We start from the raw sequence: 19,684 nt of genomic DNA, 5'->3' as shown, positions 1-19,684 counted from the left end.
TGTGACAGGTTGGAATTCGAAAAACATGGGAAACTCCAGAGAGCGGAGAGACAAACTGCTGTGGTTTTACACCAGTAATTACAGTCTGTTAACACCCAGCTGATGACTGTTTGTGTTTTTATTTACAGAGACTCTCCAGGTTTGACTAGTTAACATAAATGAACACATAGCCACCGATTAAATAATGAGACATTCACCCAGTTGCTCAATCACACGTATCTTTAGTCCTTCCAATTGTTTCCAATGAGACGAGTGAGTGTGAAAATTAACAAGCACAGCCATTCGGGTGGCGGTTCTGGCCCACTAACAGTAGCACAGTGTTCGATCCAACTGTCCGAGTCTGTGAATGGCAAAGATGGAAAGAAAGTTATTTTTCACACACTGTGCACAAATACTGTAGATAGTGACAGCGACACATAAAAGGGCAAGGCTGCGGTTTGATGCTGACGTCATGGCAATCAACATTTAAAACGACGAGGTCTTTCGGTGAGAGAAAGCCACACGGAGCAGCCCACAAACATTTCAGTAAGTAACAGTTTTGGATTGGGTACCACAAGTGGTATATGTGCACGCAGAGTGGAACAGCAGGCTTCCACAGGCACACCTGCACACTTCATATGTGCAGTCAGACACATGCTGCAGTTCAAAACGTTTCTCCTTCACAGCTGTCAGATTCGCGGCCACACGTCTTGATTGAGCTGGGAGGCATGAAACTCTATAATGAACTAATCACAGTTGTCTCTCTTTTATCGTCTTTCTCCCTCCGTTTCTCTCGTTCACATTCGTCTTGTGTCATAAAGACACAAACACATATAGACACATACACACACAAGTTCCCCTCACACCCTGCTCCCCCACCCTTCCCGACACACCCAGTATCGCTAAGGAGCCAACCACCAGATCCCACTTTTCACCGCAGAGCTGTGGATTAGAAAAGAAGGCATTTCAATGGTCTGCGGCTTGTGTGATGACATGATTGTCATTCAGTTTAATACCCTCTGTACTCTTTAGATTCCCGCTCGCCTGATTCTCCTGCAACAATAAAGCACCCAAAGAAGGTAAATAACAGTTTGAAAAAACATGGGGCTCCTGTACAGACTTGCTTCCTGGAAAGGTATTTTAGTTTTTATTGCCGAGATGAAAGACACATTGAAAATTGTTCCGTGCAGCTGCTTTCTAGCGGTCTAGGGTGGCTTGCATGCATTTTTGTTCATGTGAAAAATATCTGTGGGCTTATACTGTATCTCTATACATGTATATCATTTCCGTAATTGAACCTCCTGGCTTTGGGTGCTGCCCAAATCTAACCCTCATGAAGTTGGAATGATTCCGCAGCAAACTCTTCCTCGGATATAAATTACTCCCATGTTGAACTTGAAGCATTGTGTGGGTCTAACACTGTTTAATGCTTTCAAGGCCGTTGAGGCTGTTGCGTAAGCTGCAAACAACTCTCCTCTCAGCTCTTAAGTACATTCATCTTTTCTGTGATGTCTCTATAAAGCTGCAGGGCAAGTCGAAGAGTTTGAAAAGTACTGCCAAAGGCGAAAAAGATTGATGCACCTGTGTGAAGGTGGCGGGACACGAGGCATGGAGGGAAGGAGGAGAAGAAGAAGATGTGGGGGCAGAAAACAGTGTATGGATGGAGAGATCTGGGTTATTTTGTTCCCTCGTCCGTCTCCTCTTCCAACCATCATTCTCATTGACTTTGCTTACGTTTGCAGATGAAAGTTGGGAAAGCTCCAGGTGAAGGGTGGGGCTTCACCGCTGCTTTGTTGTTGGCTTTTGTATTCAGTGATCCTCACTACCTGAGGGCCTGGCGATGGAGCATCTGACATATAGCAGAGAGCGTGTGTGACATCTTTTATTTCTTCAAAGGAGCTGCACTTCAGACAACACAATATGATCACTAAACTGAATTGTTTTAGGATAATCCAGCTTTAATCTAATCACCACATCACTGCAAAGGAAACTAGATGAAAAGCGAATTTGTTTAAAGTCCATAAAAGCTACATCTAATGCAAGACAGTAGAAAATTACTCTTATACAGTACATCTTCAATCTGGAGTTCATTATCAGTAAATATCTCATTGATATTCATTCCAGACACAAAAAAGCATGAGGTTCCATTTGTAGGAAACTACAGCCATGCCTCTGCACCGCTAAATGAGTATCTCCTGGGCTGTGGTTTCAAAGATCTGTCATGATGGCTTTAAGGATTCTGACTGGTATCTTGCGGCTATCGCAAATGACCGACAGCTTCTTCCTCATACTGGAAATTACAAAATGAGAGTGGAACATTTTTCCTTTGCTCGGGAGGATTTGTAATTTGCTGTAATGGCTGACACATGTACATGCCATCAGCAGGCCTCTGGCTATGGAAATCTCTATCAGTGGTACACACAGGGATGCAGCAGCAGTGCACACCTGCGGGCGCGACAGGCTGTGGATATGTAGTCTGGACTGCACAGATGCACGCATAAATGCCTACACATGAATGTGAGCGCACGGTAACGTACACAAGGACGTGTGTACACAAACACATCAACAGAGAGACATATTATCCAACTTCAATCCTACACTGTGCGTAAAAACACAGTTCACAACTTGCATGTCATATTTGTTTCCTCAATGCTGCTGCCGCCTGTTTGTATCTTTAATCTCTCTGTTTATATTTCTGGGTCCAAACCTGTCAGTATAACTCCAGCTAGAGCAATTAGCATGAGGGAAAAGCAAATAAAATGTCTGATGAAAGCAAAGCCTGGATCCTGACCTCATTCTGACTGAATCTGCCGCTAGCCAACAGACAGTCATTTCCAGAGCTGTGAATTCCTCAGTGCCAGGCTGGCCTCTCTTTGGATGGGTTTACAATGGCTGTTTGTGCTTCAAAACATATCATTATTCTATATTTGCCTCGGTCATGTCTGTTTGTTTGAGCACTGTTTTTTTGTTTTGTTTGTTTCATAAGGTGGAAATTGTAATCACAGGCTTTGTACTACTTAACTTTGAAAAGTTTTAAGAAAAGTTTGACATTTTGGACTCACGCTTTCATGTCAAAAGTTACATGAGAAGAGTGATACCATTCTCATATACACCAATTATGAAGCTACAGCTAGTAGTCAGCTAACTTAGCTTAGCACAAAGACGTACGCCAGTGTTATACTTTCTGCAACTGCGAATATGCAGCTTTTTCACAGCTCACCCTTTGGAATTGTTGGTAGGTGGATTTTGTTATCTTCAAACAGAGCTAGTCTGCCCTCAGCTGTTACCAGTTTTTGTGCTAAGCTAAGTTAGCTGGCTGCTAACTCTCACCAAGAAAGGAAATAAAATGTCCAACTTTCTTTCTAAGTTTTTTTAACCAAGCAATCTGTTTTCTCAGAGGATATTGAGGAACCGAGCTGAATAAAGATAAAATATAAAGTCTGCAATTAGGCAACACAGTGAGTTTGCCAAATTCATTTATTATCTCTGTCTGAACCATACTGTGCCTCAGGGCTGAATATGTAAGTGTGAGTGAGTGTGCGTGCACCTCTTCCTCACCTCTCTTTACCTCTCCTCCCTCTCCCTTCATCCATCCAGAAGGCCGCCCTCGGTGTGTTAGTCAGGTTCAAAGTCTGAACTTCTTCTCGCTGCCAGAAGAAACTCAATACGTACAGCAGCTTTAAAGAATCAGGGGAACATCCCAGTGCTGATCCTTCCTGTACATCCCCAAAGGTGACACACTCAGATACTGTATTTATGGGATGGAGACAGAGCAGTCACAAGGGCCCCCTCCTCGCTTCAGGCCTATTGTTATGGAGGTTTGTCTCGGGAGACTTGTCACTATGTTGCCTATGTGTTGGCTCCGTGTTGAGTCTCAGGGTGCATGGAGAGTACAAGAGGTTTTGGGTAGACATCCTCAGGGCTTCTCTTATTCACTGAGACATCTATCAAATGGGTTCAAAGGGCCAAGTAGGATTTTCCTCTGCGGAGTCAGTTTACATCTGTAAAACACTGATGTGCCTGTAGCTCATAACAAAGTGCTCTAGATCTTTTTTTTTTTCCATGTCACAAAGTTCTACAAAAAGGACCATTTCTGTAGCTTGTGATACAAATTCTGTTGCAAAAAGAGTTAAAGTAATTCAAATGTTTAAAATCTTAAAAAAAAAACAACAAAAAAAACAAACCTTTTTTTTTCTGATTGGAGTTTTAACATCATGTAGTTTCATATGATAATGCGTAATTACGTTAGAAAGAAAACGATATTTGAATGATTTTGCCTCTGGAAATGAACACACATAGGTTACGACTCAAGCCCATGTTTATCCATGTTTATGCTATAGCTTGAGCAGGGAAGGGTGGAGACTTGCGAAAGAAAAAAAAACTGGGCGTAGGAGACGCAGAGGAGAAACCTTGAATGAGAGATTAGTACACCTCAGAGCGCACAGACACATCAGGCTGGAGGTCTCATCTGACTGCAAATAAACGAAGAGTCATGTTCAGTGACAAAACTTTCTGAGGAGGATTCATTTTGAGCTGTCTTTTCTAAAAAAAAAAAAAAAAAAAAGGAATTAAAAAAAGCAGACAAATACTATGAAGATTATTTTTGACAAATCCACTGAGCCATTCCGTTGCTGAGAGGAGCTCTCCATGTGATGCCTCACTTTTACGCAACAGGTTCTGAGAGATAAATTTAAACAGTATCAACTCCGACCCATGTAGGAAGAAGAAGAAGCATGCTGTCTCCGTTTTGGCCCTTTGGCATCGAGCAGGAGATCAACTCATGGGATGTAGCGGATGCAGAGTCAGGTTCAACTTTGGGAAGGTGCTGTCCAAAGTCTCGGTGTTTTTTACCATGGTTCTGATCTTCACCTACTTCTTCTATTGCCTCACCGGATTTTGCGATTCGGCTCCGAGAACTTTATACAGCCAGCAAGCTTTAGACGGGGACTATGATATTTTGGACGATCGTCGCCGCATTCTGGGCGACCTGCGACCACCGGCGCGTCTCCTCCACGACGCGCCTTCTCAGCGGAATCGCACAGTCTCCGCGGACGCAGAGCAGATGGACGCACCCGGACAGCTGCCTCAGCGCGTATCGGACAGCGCAAATAAAAGCGCCCAGAGCAACGGCATCCCCGTGTCCAACACTTTCGGGACCAAAAGGTTTCCACAGGCGATAATAATCGGCGTGAAGAAAGGAGGAACCCGCGCACTGCTGGAGTTTCTCCGCATCCACCCGGACGTGAGAGCGGTCGGCGCGGAGCCTCACTTCTTTGACCGGTTTTATGATAAAGGACTGGAGTGGTACAGGTAAGGGACACAAACAAAAACACGTGCATGCGGATGTTACACCTTTTAACACCTCTCATGAATATATGAGCATGTTTTATTATTATGGCGACGATACTGTTTAAATATGAGCTTTAGTCTGTCACAAACAGTAATAAATTCATTTTAAATTCACAAATGAATGGCACAGACATGAGCCCGATAGCAATATGACCATAAAAAAAAAAAAATCTTTACAATAAAGCTCGGTGGCATCTCAGCCAATGCTGGATGATGTATGGTGGCAGGCTGAAGGGTGATGTCCCTGCTGACACCCATTCACCTGTGCAGAAATGCTGATGCCTCTTGTCGATAGACAGGACAGCCATACACTGACTGGCTGATTTATTCCGATCAGCTTAAGCCAATATTCTCCTTGTGTGCTGCACTGTAGATCAAAAGGCTGGTGAGGTCCCTGAGGAGCAGTCCATCATCTTGACAGTCCTCTAAACAGCCTTTATACACTTCAACCATGATATCCTGTATTAACATCCTCACCTTGTTCTGAAAGGTTCTGCAGAAGAAGCCAGACATATAAACATCATGGTGATTGCTCTAATATGTTTTCAGTGTATGAAGGATATAAACCTGACTGAGACAATTGGCTCCCTGCAGATGTAGTCGCCTGGGTTGCATGTCACAATTTCCACAGTTGTACACACAGAGGCAGATGAAAGGTTCATCGGCTACTGTCGCAGTGACACAGCAGCTGATTTGGGGTGACCAGGTTGACCAGAGCTATCATTTGTGTGTAGTTACGGCCCTAAAGAAGGATTTAGGTTTGGATGAAGCTGATCCTGATCATCTCCAGATGTTCTAAAGGCTCCCGGAGAAACTCCCAGCTGAGCAGCAAACTTATCAGCAGCAGTGTCAGTGCATACTATTTTAGACCTGTGAATATAGCATTAAAGGTGCCATAAGGAGAGTGCGAGGTCTGACAGGATGAAAACCACACATTAACAAGGACTTCCATAGCAAGATTGCGCTTTAGACACTAAGGTGTAATTTAATCTTCTCTTGACTTTTTCTCTTAACCCCCTTAGCTGTGTCTTAACCGAGAACACAAGGACACATGGAAACACTTTCACCATTGATAATTTTAGCATGCTGCTAAGCTTCCTCTCTCTTTTTCTCTCTATGCGCACACATAAACACACACGCACGCACCACACACACATGCAGGTTAGCACTTTGCTCCTTTATCTAACACCCCTCTTTTTCCCATGACTCTCCACACCGCCTGTCTAACCCATCCTTCTTCCCACATCCTTCTGTCCCATTTCATTCGCTCTTCTCACAAATTTTTCTCATTCCTTTTTTTTCTCCTCTCATCTAGTTTCTCTTCTCTTTATTATTCCTTTAGTGTTGAGGGTGTATTTATGTGGAAATACCTGTGGCAGACCTGGTGTTTCCAGGGCATGTTTTATGTGTGTTTCTGTGTGTGTTAATTAGCCCGAATGGTGCTGTAAAGCTGTTATGTTTTGTTAGTGCTCTAACACAGCAGCAATACTAACATAGCCTGTGAAAGTAAAATCAATCATATAAGGATTGAAAGTAATGCTTATTTCCATTATCAAGCTGCTGATTATCAGCTCAGTTCATTAATTAATGATTTTTTTTCATAAAATTTCTATTCAATTTGAGCCCAAAGTGACATTCAACTGCTTGTTTTGTTCAATTAAACCTAAAACCCACCCAAAGATATTCAGTTTTTTTGCTTAAAAAATGACATTATTAGTTACTTTTATGCCGTTAACTTTCTGTTTCTGTAGTCTGAATGAATCCATGGATCAAGTAAGTGTTTTCAGTGGCATGTACATGAAGTTGACAAATATCAAGGGAGAAATGACTGCAGGGCACATGGTTTAGTTAAATCATCCGTTAAATGTGATCCAACAAATGTACTGGAATTTTGGTGATTATTTTTTTGTACTTTTCATAGAAGATTACTTAGCTGAAAGCTGAGGTGGAGAAGATTTGGAAGGATTAACACAACAACAGAGACAGCAGCAACGTGATCCTGGGTGAAATCACTGAAAGATGATTCTCCTGTTGTCACCGAATCTCAGAAATTGGGGAAAATCTGTTTGCTGTCATCTGCAGCGACCCACAGAGAAGCCACTGGAAGTCATGGAGAGCAGTGGTGTGTGTGTGTGTGTGTGTGTGTTGGTGACAGAAAGAACTCATCCATGTGGAACAAGTCCTTCTCACTGGACTGTCAGTGAACAGAGGGTTAACTCACTGTCACATCTGGCAACAAATACACACACACACACACACACACACACACACACACACACACACACACACACGATTCAGTAAAAGGCTGCTGTGTATGACAGGCCCTGAAAAGCATCTCTGGGCTTCGTCATTTGATCTTGTCAGCGTTCTCTTCTTCATCTGCAGTCCTCAGGTCAACACCTATATATATATATATAGATATTTCGCTAGCTCATTATGCATGCTTGTATTTCAGCCATAATCAAAATGAAAAACTTATTCACATGCCTCTGAATCAAAAATATGTTCATTGATTTGTAGCAGAGACAGTGAGAACGTCATAAGAAATCCCAAAGACACATTGTTTCAGAATAGCATACCTTTCTGCAATTTGTGTGTTGTGATAGTCGGCCTGGTTCCACATGTGTTGGACAGAGAAATAAGCACAAACTGCAGGCGATTTTAGCAGATGGATGAGATTCGTGCCCTGCCATATATTGAATCTTTTGCTGTCAGATATTGGATGAACCCAGGGGTGATCTACATACTGGAGACACTTCATAGACGTGGCAGTGTAAGACGTGCTGTTTCAACAGCATTGTCTTCTGTGAGACAAACTTAGACCTCATTTATGTGTGTTTTCCATTTCTTTTATCTGAGTGATCCAGTCAATCTCCTCTCTCTTTCTTCTCCACCCTGTCTGTCTCTCCACCCCGTCCTCTCGTTTGCATGTGTGCATATGAGCCCATTACGGGAATGGAAAAGCCACAAATAGCGCATTCAAAATGAAGCAAAGATTTAATGATTTTCTGTGTTGTTTTATGGCTTTAAAGGGACTTCATGGAGTGATGGGTTTCATATGTGACTTGAGAGCCACCGCAGAAAACAGAAAGACCTCAGCTTTCCATGGCACAATGGTTCTGATTGTCACGGCTTTGTCACCATGACGTTGTCTGGAATGAGTAATCCATGAATGAAGGCTCTTTTTCTTTTTTTTGTATCTTCAGTTCCTTGATGACATTAGAATGAACACGTTTGTTTTTGTTGACTTGTAGTAGAACAAGCAGTGGTTATTTTACTATAAGAAATGAAAATCAGTTACACGGCTTTGGATCCAACTTCCTGGAAACCAAATGACTAGTCGATATATATCTGATTTATGAAAAGATCATTTATGCATTTCTATTTGAGGAAAAACTCAAAGTGTCATCAATAATTTGAAAGCTTGTCAATTGGTTGACCTACTGTCTTGACACCAAGGCCATGCCCGATTGGATAGCTATTAAAATATAGTACAAATCCTTTAAGGGCAGCAGCACAAGGGCAAGCGGGAATGTCAGCACTGCTGGCAATGACACCGGTCCCTAAATTATTTATGTAAAAAGGGCTATGTAGTGATAACTACAGGTGAATATATATAATTATGCTGTTTTAATATATTTACAAGTATAAAGTGTGTTTACTGCCCTTTACAGATTATAAAGCAGACTAGATAGTCTTTTGGAATGAGGTCACTGCAGTCTGTATGTAAATGTTCCCATCTTTGATATCCATTAAATTGAAAGAAAATTAAAGACATATTTAAAGACATTGATAAGGCATGACAGAGTATTGATTGGACAATATTTAATCTGCCTGTGTATTGAGCAGAAACTATTTGTTGATGGCTTTAATAATGCGCTGTATTGGTGAATATAAATTAATCTTGATTAAATACTTACTAAGCTAAATATCGATTCTTTAGTCTTAAGGAATGATGGAACTAAATAATTTGCTTTATTGATTATTTCATTCATTATTAGCTCATATGTTAAATCTGTTAGGTGAGACTGTGCTGTGCTGTTTTTTTTTGTTTTTTTTAAACCTTAAAATCATCCTGCCACTGCATGTTATATGAATGTTTCATCTCAGTATTTTCTAGGAGGCAAGATTCAAATATTTACCATGTCAGTCTGGATTTTTGATAGCTGAAATGGTGAAAGTAGACTCTAATGCACATAGGGCAACGTTTCCAGAGTGAGGGTGATTTTCCCGACACCTCATTCTGTGTCCATCCCTCAGGCCATTAGTGATAGAGGCTGAACACGGCTGATTGGTGTAACAGACCAGGAAGTGGTCTCTGTAGTGTTGAACTGTAGTATGTTTTAATGGTGGTGGGTTTTGGCTGGAGTTGAGTGTAGGTGGCGTTATAAGGTTTGAAAAGGCCATCACTCACACCCCATATGGTGGGAATTATCATAATTTGAGGTGCATTGTGGTCCATTTTGGGGCGCCTGTAAAATCTTGGGGAGGTTTCATTTGTGTCGCTTTAGCTCTGTGCTGCAGGTAGCTAGTGGGGAAAATGCTGTGTGAAGAAATACTGGTAAATGATGAAATGTTTCGATACCTGGTAGTCACTGTGCTGCCATTTCCAGAAAAGAATAACACAACGTTGAAAAAAGACGAGAGTTTCCAATTGAAATACAATGATATTATCCTTGATAAATAAATAAATAAATAATAATAAAAAGCAATTGGATTATCACACATAGTCAATAATCGCATGGTCATAATGTTCTGTATATCATTAGGCCAATATCAGTACAAGGACTGGGTATCAAACTTCATTACTTTTAGGGCACAAATTGTGTACCTCGCATCAAGTATCAAAATCTGTCAAGGTCTGAAAGTTGGTATTTAATGTTTTGTCAGTGTTATAGTTTTGTTCACTCATTCTTTCACTTGATATTTACACAATAATTTTGCAAACTTCAAACTGTATTTTAATCTAGGATGCATTCTTAAATGACAAAGAGTTTGCTATCAGCTCTGTGAGGCAGTACTTTGGCACAGCTATGCTTTCAGCTAAATGCTAACACCAGCATGCTAACATGCTCACAGTGACAATGCTAACATGCTAAAATTTAGCAGGTATAATGTTTATCAGGTTCATGAACGTTTATGATGAACATTGTTGATGAATGTTATTAGTTTTAGACTAATTGAAATTGTGACATTTGGCATTAGATGAAAGCTTAACTGATCACCAAAGTTACTACAACTTATCATGAGGGGGACATGAATGTGTGTAGCAAAGTTCAGGGCGACCCATCCAGTGGTTGTTCAAATATTCAGTCTCGACTGAAGGGGCAGGCCAACCAATGCCAAAAAAGGCATTGTGTTAGTATGGGAATGGGCATTGAAATCTCTAATCACCACTTCCACTCGTTTAAGTGCCACCGCTACTTTCATGTGCCAAATGTTGAAGACGTTACTGAACTCCCTGGTAAAACAATACTGACATCCTGTTAAGACTCCCAATTATGACTGGACGCTCATATCCAAGTCACTAATTAGCCGTTGACCAATAAAAAGTATCCTATTTCTTTACAGAAAAGCCACCCCACGCACACACACGTGTCCATGGTTTCACCCCCTACCCACCCACTCTTACACACATGCGTACACACATAATCATTGCAATGGTATCCTGCTGTAAACCACCAAAGATGGAAATATTAAACACTGTAGTCTCTGTATAGTGAGTGCAACCTCCTGTTGTGAAAACCCTCCTCTGACTCCATTACTGCATCATTATTCACAGATAAAAAAAATAATCTGATAACAATGTCTTTAAAATCTGTGGGTGGCAACAGTCTGTCTGCCGTCATGTGGTTTCCCAGAGGGATCTAACATCCACTTCCTCCGTCTGCCTATGGAGAGAGGTGACGGGTGTCAGAAATTCACCTTCAGGCTGACGGTAGTGTGACACACACTGCATCAAGTGTGCTTGTGTGTGTTTGAATATTATTTAAGCTTTAATACACACTGTTTCACTAGCTGTTGTGAAATATTGCTCATGATGTTGTTGTTCAGTCTGACGCCCACCCTCAGGCTACAGTTGGCATTATTCTTCTTAATTTGTGTTTCATTCCAACTTTGACGCCCGTGACACTTTGAGGATTCGCTGCTTGCTCAGATTTCTGGTTAAACAAAGAACACATAGACAGCGTGGCGGCATTCGCCTTAACATTCCCGCAGACAATGATGACTCCTCTTGTGTGTACAGGGTCTTGGTTACTATCACATTTACAGTGTCAGTGGCATGTTAATGTGCACTTACGATGAACTTTCAGGCTTTGTGTAGTGCCCTCAGGTTACACTGAAAACAACAATGTGACATTTTAGCAAATACATTCATTCACTTTCTTGTAGAGAGTTAGATGATATTTGTACCACACTGTGTCTGTCCATTAAATATGAGGCTACTGGCGGCAGCCATTTAGCTTAGTTTAGCATAAAGACTGGAAATGGTGAAACAGCAAGCCTCAATCTGTCAAAATGTAAGAAAAGTTCAGTTAGTTTGACTAGTCTACAAAAACCAATGACATGTTTTGGTGTTACTGGGGATTAAGTTTTGCTGTCACCATGAGGTTGCTAGGAAACCAGTGGAGAATTTGAGATGTTACTGCCCTAGGCCAAAGAATAGCCTGACACATAACCCCACGTAGAAATGTGAATTTGATACTTTCACACTTTGTATGGATTAAACGTATGATATAATGTGTCAATTTGTGAGTGTAATAGACACATTGAAAGGTAATGATAGGTAGATTTTTTGCCTTTGGACAAAGCCAGCTTAGCTTTATCTCCCTGTTTCCAGTTTTTATGCTCAGCTAACCGGCTACTAACTGCAGCCTTATACTTGCACCACAGAAAGTAGTATCAATCTTGTCATCTGGCTTCTGTCGAGAAAGCAAAAAAAATTTCCCAAAATGTGAAACTATTCCTTCAAACTGCTCCATTTGCTGCTTGTTGAGCTCACAGGATTTCTTTTGTTGTGTTTTTGTTGTTTTCTAGTCAGAGGGGAATGGCAGCATATGTTTTACCCAGGCATGGAGGCGTAAATCGAGGTTCCCACACTCATCCTGTCAGCCTGACGGGCCGTCTGTGACCCAGTGGCTCCCTCTGTCACACTCTAAGCATAGCAGCACTGCTGGGAAATGTTTTCCTTCAGTTAGTTGTTTGCTCCTCATCTATACGGCCTTGATTTTCCACCGCCTCTTTGATTGGATCTTAGCTAAGAAAGCGTTTTGGATGTGGAGATACCTGCCAGAGCTAAAGTCTCCCTCAGTGAGTCAGCGTTTAGCACAAATGTTTCAGTAAATGACTATAATAATCCAAAGAATTTTACATCTGTTTTGGTTTAAGAAAATGACATTATAATTGGATTTTAAGGATCTTTTTTGTCTACAATCAGTTCTGCTGTCTGTGCAGAATGCCTTTTGTTAAGACGCTACAGGGGATGTAGCTGCAGCACTTCAGCGGGAGAACCTATAATCGCGGGGGCAGGAAGTCTCTTGGCCACATCCTTGTTGCCAGCGTTAGTATTTAATCTTCTGATCCAGACTGCCTAGAACATATCAGTAGTGTAATCAGTGCTGTAGCACTTCAGGGAGGAAAAGCGCTACATCCTTTTAACAGCAGGGAGTTCCAGACTAATGTGGCTAGTCAGCAAGGCTTTCCTATTCTGTGCTAAATAGAAAACATCTTTGTGCCCCGAGTTATTCTCTTTGCACATATAGATGCAACAACAGTAGCCTGAAATGCAGTTAAATGAAAGAGGTGTGTTTGTAAAACATATATAGTATAAGAATAGATTTACATCCATGAGAAAATTGACAAGAAATGAATCATCCATGATCTGTTTACAGTTTCTCCTGACACCACATCCAAGAACAGATTTATGATAGAAAAGGGCTATTATTGATTCTCTGATAATGAGACAGATTCTGTTGAGGGAGATAGGGACCTGATGAGAGTGGGGGGCAAAAGCCACAAGTCATGAACTATTCATGAGTATGGAAAGACAACTTATGGTCAATTACTGAAGTGACACTTATGTGAAGGACAAATCCAAGATTTTGGTTGAGAGAGGAGAGGGCACAGAGGGAGATGAGCACTCAGTTTCTCATCAGTAAACCCTGACACCTCTGTGCTCACATGTGTATGTGTATGTACACAAGCACACACAAGCACACACACACACACATACGTTGAACAATCTGTCATACAGAGACAGACGTATTGATCAGACACAGATTAACAGGGGACAGACAGACAGGGATAGGCCCTTTGCAGCTCTTGTAGTTGGATAATAATCAATTAATGGTCTTTTATTAGACGGATCATTTAATGGGCCGGATTGAAATGGCCTAACTTTAAGTAAAGAGGCGAAACTTGAAACTTACTCAGGAACAACTCCAGATAAGTAATTTTTCCTCCTTCGTGCTTACGCTTGTGGACTCTCAATGAGAGAACAAATACCTTTTCATAATTACTGAAATACAGAGGGCTTCTTCATAGTCTCTCTGTCTGCGTTGTGCACTGCCATAATATTTTCATTACCAATGTGCTATGAATCTTGGAATAAATTGGGCCAGGAAAAGAAGACCGCATTTCTCGGCCGCATTTGAAGGAGCCTTTGAAATGGAACAGTCGTGTTGCTATGACCTTATTGGTCTGCAGCGCCTGAATTGGGACACAGCTATTGTCTGTGTGACCTTCTTCCAGCTCTCCTCTGAAACTATTCACATCCACACTCCATGTTTTGTTTTTTGTTTTTTTATAATTGCAACAAATATTCAGCTTGACATGTTTGGTATTTTTGTAGGAATAGTCTGCTAATTGTTGAGACTTGCTCTCATGTGTGTACGCTCAATATGAAACTACTGTGAGCAGCTGGTTAGCTTAGCGCACAGTCTGAAAACAGAGGGTAACAGCTAGCTTGGCATAAAAATCTACTTGCTAGCACCTTTAAAGCTCACATAGCCCTCCCTTAAACTACAATGTGCTTTATACAGACTAAACAAAATAGATCCAACATGTTAATTAGTGAGCTTTAGAGCTGGTGGAGGTGGATTTCGTTACCTTTGGACAGAGCTAGGCTAGCTGTTTCCCCTTCCGAAGCTTGGCCAACTGGCTACTAGATTCATATTTACATGGCTAGAGACGAGAGTGGTATCAATATTCTCATCTAACTCGTGGCAAGAAAGTGAATAAGTCTCTTTCCCAGAATGCCAAACTGCTCCTTTAAGATCTCCACTACAGTTTAAAATAAAGGCCTGTGGTTTTTGACAGTGTTTGGCCGCACAACAAGAGTTTCTAATGACTGATTCATTTTTTTTTTTTTTTTTTTTAAAGATACTGCTCTGCATATGATCACAGAGCAAGAGTTTAGGCAGTGAAACTGTTCTTTGACTACTGTTGCTTTCAACCACACTCAATTATTGCCTTGTGTACTTTAAAGCTGTTTGAAAAACCATTTCATAAGCCTTTTTTTCAGCTGAAATGAAAAAACTAAATGATGCTGGGAAGCTGTACTCAAGATGTTCGCCAATCTTCCTGCAAGGCAAAACAGGGTGTATTTATGTTTTTTAACATTGGTTTCATTGATTGAAATAAGTTTCCGCTGCCAGCTGTTATTTTTGTACCAACTTGTGCAAACAATGACCAAAATGAACCACTACTTTATGAATACTGCTTTTTGATAATCATTGAATCACTGTAAAAAAAAAAAAAAAAAAATTCTCTTGGACGTCCGTCACTCATTTACATTTGAGAATGGCCTCTTGTCATTGAAATTTGGACTTTTTGCAGACTTCCAATCTGAAACAAATAAAGCACAGGCTCCATTACTTGTTTATTTTATAGGAAGCCACATGAAAGCTCTCTGTTTCCAGTAACACAGTATAAGATGTGTTGAGTAAATGAACTACAGACAATTCATCTGCTGTTTTGAACATTGCTCATTCGTTTGTCATGCAAAACAAATTGTTTCTTAAATACAAATCCACCACACGTCTGCCTCATGCAGTCTATCATTGTCAAATATAGATGCGGATGCAAATACCTGTTTTGTCTGTGTGACATGCAGGACAGCTAATTGACCAGTAAGCAGATGTTGCTGAATGAAATCAACATGAAAAAAATTTCACAAAGATTACAGCAGGTGCACAGTTTAGAAGAAACTTTGAAACAAAGATAAATCTAAATGTACAATATGAAATATAAATCAGTTGATTGGAGATTAATGGTTTAGTTGCAGATTGATATACATTAGATTATTTTGCACAATTTATCTCAATATTGTAACACATAATTCAACATATGCCTTTTGACTGTATTCTACACAGCATCTCTCCTCATTGCAGCCATATGTTTAACACACTAGCTGAGCTCAGCATCTTGCCATCCTGGTCGCACTTCCTGCCAGCTTTGGTCTGTTTGGTCTGTTTGGGTCCTTGCAGGAATCCGTAGGGGAGGTGAGCGTAGTGTGCTTGCAGGAAGAAGGGGGTTTGGAAATCTGTAGGAAATTGCTGTTAAGTGGTTCTTGAGGCTTTGTGGTTTTGAGTCATCAGACCCATAGTGAGTGGATGGTCCTGTTGTGCAGGCCTTACAGTGAGACTCAGTCTGGGGCCCTCGTGCAGAAACACAGTACAGTGCTTGAAGCTTTAATCACACAGACTTTAGGGTGCTTTAATGTTTAGTGTATATAATGTGTTTACATTATCACTTGATGTTATTCTCACTGAAGTCAGTATGTGATGAATTGTTGAATGTGACTGTGATTGATTTAGATTTGATTGATTGTAGTTGTTGTCTCTGCTGTCTGCTAAATGTTAGCCATATGAACTTTATATGGCCGTGGTAATATGTCAGTGTTGTGTTCAAAGCTTATTTGACTGTATAATTTCAATTACTAATTATGAATTAATATGTGGAAGCAAACAAGCTTTCAAACTCTGAATGTCATCATCTGGGTGTTTTGGAGTATGAAACAGTTCCTGCTATTTTGGCTTTGAGAGATGAATCAAAATTCTGAGTCTGACCAGTTTCTTCTTCTCATTAAGGAACCTGATGCCTCGGACGCTGGACGGCCAGATCACCATGGAGAAGACCCCCAGCTACTTTGTTACAAAAGAGGCTCCTGGCCGTGTCTGCACTATGAACTGCCAAACCAAGCTCATTGTGGTGGTTAGGGATCCTGTGACGCGGGCTGTATCTGACTACACCCAGACACTATCCAAGAACCCAGGCCTTCCATCCTTCCAGAGCTTGGCCTTGAAAAACTCCTCCACAGGTCTGATTGACACCACGTGGAGTGCCGTGCGCATCGGCCTCTATGCCAAACATCTGGAGAACTGGCTCCAGCACTTCCCCTTGTCTCATTTTCTGTTTGTTAGCGGTGAGCGGTTGGTGTCTGATCCAGCTGGGGAGATGGGCCGGGTTCAGGACTTCCTGGGTCTGAAAAGGGTTGTTTCAGACAAACACTTCTACTTTAACCAAACCAAAGGTTTTCCTTGCTTGAAGAAACCCGAGGGGAGCAGCAGACCCCGCTGCCTTGGAAAGTCTAAAGGCAGACCCCACCCCCAGATTCCCTCTGAGGTCCTACAGAGACTTAGAGACTTCTACAGGCCCTTCAACCACCGTTTTTACCAGATGAGCGGACAGGACTTTGGCTGGGACTAACAAAGGAGGATCCTGTCATAGCCCAGATAAAAGGCAGTCTCTTACTTTTTGGAGAGATTTACTGTTTAATACTATACAGGGCTAACGTTCTCAGGGACAGGGTAGAGGAATACAAACTGGGACTCCCTTTGGACCATCCTGCCTCAGTGGAATCAACATGACATGCAGCACTCTTGAACTGTCACTGTATGTTGTAGAGTAGAAGCCGACATGGGAACCTTGCTGCCAATATAAAAGTTACACGCATAGTTAATGGCTTAGTTATTAAACCATTAAACAGTTTTCTTGCTTGTATGTTAATGTTGTACAACAGTTAGAAACAAACTAGGTACCAAAGGGAAAGCAAAAAACATTGCCTTCGAATAATTTTTGACTTGCTTTATGTTTTGTTTATAAAATAAGCTGATATTTATAGTTTCTGTTGATTTGAAACACAAGTTACAATTTTTTTTTTAATGAAAGAAATGTATTTATTACATGACAAGGCAATACATTAAAACTGACTATATGATCATAGACAGGACATTGGAAAAAATGTCAAACTCCATGATAAACCACTATTTCTTTTTAATTATTAGCAGTGTTACTAAAAGTGATTGCATTTATAATTTTATTACATTTAATGTTTCCAAATTGTCTTTGGAATGCTACATATCTTAGTTTGATGTTACAAGCTATTTTCTCTGTATATTGCAGTTAATACACCAGTGATACCTCATCTGTAAATATTAAATAATGATCACGCACACATTCCATCTCTAGGTACTTGTAAATATTTTTCCCTTCAAAACAACATCACTGTTTCAATTGCCTTGGACAGCACCAACTGTATCCGCTGTTACTCGCTTACAATAAATGACTATTTTGATCTGTGATTATTTTGAACCATTTTTCATTCCATATGTAAAGTACGCAAAGCACAGTGGTGTGTGTAAAACATTCACTCTGACTCTGATTCTCTATGTTGCGAAGTAAAGGTTTATCTCACATGACACTGATACTGTAACGTTTCATCCTTTTTCTCATTTCATGTGTTAAGCTATCTCTTAAAGATCTTCATATGAAAACTGCAGAGAAGAAGGTTGTAGCCTGCAAACGTGAATCTTAATCCATCAAATGTAATACATGTAGCTGGAACCTATTTGCCTATTCTAATCCCTTTATCTGTGGAAGGATCGGCCGCCATTCGCTAAGCCCCTCCAGCAATAGTCCACTCATAGCTTAGCGACTAGACAAAGCTTTTAGTTGCTCCACATGTTCAAATGGTGCACATGGGGCTGTAGTAACTTGGCAGTTTAGAGTTCGGAGGATAGTGTATGAAATGCCTGTTATGATGTCTATTAACTACCCAGGCTATATCTAAGGCCAAATAGCACATCATTAAATAACTAGGTTACAATAGTTTGTGATGTTACAGTTAAAAAAAACAGCTTTCTTGCCTATTGTGTCACAGTTGAGGAGGGGCCAGAGGAATTACAAGCGGACACATGCAAGCTAATTTTGAGCAGAAAAAGAGCGTTTTTACACAAAATGCCTGTATCAAAATCGTATGCCAATAAAATGTTATTTTGTATACAACTTTATTTTCACTCCTGCCGTCACTAGAGAGAAATCTCAGTCAGTCTCGTTCCTTCCCCTCCTCAGTCTCCCTCACACTGCTTTTCCTCTCGCCACTTCCACACAGCGAGGCCACATGTACAGTCTGTACAGAGGCCTGCGTGCGCTGTGGCCTTTAATTATGAGAGATGTTAGCTCACCCAGAAAGCCCCCTCCTTCCTCTCTGGGCTCTGAATTAGCAGCAGAGGTCTTCTCTTTCATGGTACACTATCGTGTATGAAAGGAAAACAAATGCATCTGCTCTGGTGGAAGAACCAAAAAAGCAACCCTCTTAAGAACTGAAATATACACTGAACTGCAGATGTTCTTATAACAATGTATGGAAAAATGCCTGACCAGTGCTTGCAATCAACGATTAAATCCAAAATATTCAATCAAATCAATTAAAACTGAGCTTTGTTTGTGGAAATGTCAGTGGTTTGTGAGTGCAAAAATAGCACGCTGCTCGCATGAGTATGCTGGTGTCTTAAAATTTTAGTTTTCAGGCACACACACCCAGGGCTTTGGCTCTCTCCTTCCATCTTGCCTCTTCTAGTTCCAGTCAGTATTTCTGTCACATCCCCCCTCTGTTTTATATGTCTGGCATTAGTTTTTAGTGCGCCTCAGTAAAATTTAAACGTGCTTGGCTCACTTCATCTGTGCCAACTTTTATTAAGCTGTATTACCAGTCATACTGATAGCTGCCTTCTCGCTGTGCCAGCCCAACAGCAGGCATTACAGATAACTGATTTACCACTCTGCCATCTGGGAAAGACATTAGTATCAGTATTTGCAGGACTAGCCTGTTCATTCAGTTTCATTAAATCAGCAGGACATTCAGCATAATCTACAGTTGTCACCAAACACTGGTACTGATGTGAGAAATTCAATTGAGGCGAATGAAAGAATTGGAAAGAAAAATGGAGGAATGATTGATAATACATGTCCTAAAACTGGGATGTGAAGATGACATTAACTAAACTATAACTTCATCCAGCTCTGTGATCTAAGCAAACAAGCCTGACAATATGGCCTCTGGTCTGTTTGCACA

At 40.9% G+C, this 19,684-nt stretch overlaps 1 protein-coding gene across 1 annotated transcript; it reads left to right on the top strand.

Moving 5' to 3' along the window:
• The first annotated feature begins 3,306 nt into the window (after positions 1-3,306).
• On the top strand, positions 3,307-18,017 carry LOC130184607 (heparan sulfate glucosamine 3-O-sulfotransferase 6-like). The gene is made up of 2 exons (XM_056400578.1): positions 3,307-5,289; positions 16,419-18,017. The coding sequence occupies exons 1-2, from the start codon at positions 4,760-4,762 to the stop codon at positions 17,035-17,037; spliced, it is 1,149 nt and encodes a 382-aa protein (XP_056256553.1). The 5' UTR covers positions 3,307-4,759; the 3' UTR covers positions 17,038-18,017.
• The last annotated feature ends 1,667 nt before the right edge of the window (positions 18,018-19,684 follow it).

This window comes from Seriola aureovittata, chromosome 17 (assembly GCF_021018895.1).
Source record: "Seriola aureovittata isolate HTS-2021-v1 ecotype China chromosome 17, ASM2101889v1, whole genome shotgun sequence".
Lineage (NCBI taxonomy): Eukaryota > Metazoa > Chordata > Actinopteri > Carangiformes > Carangidae > Seriola > Seriola aureovittata.
Note: the sequence above shows the minus strand (reverse complement) of the source record. Positions and strands in the feature narration are given on the sequence as shown.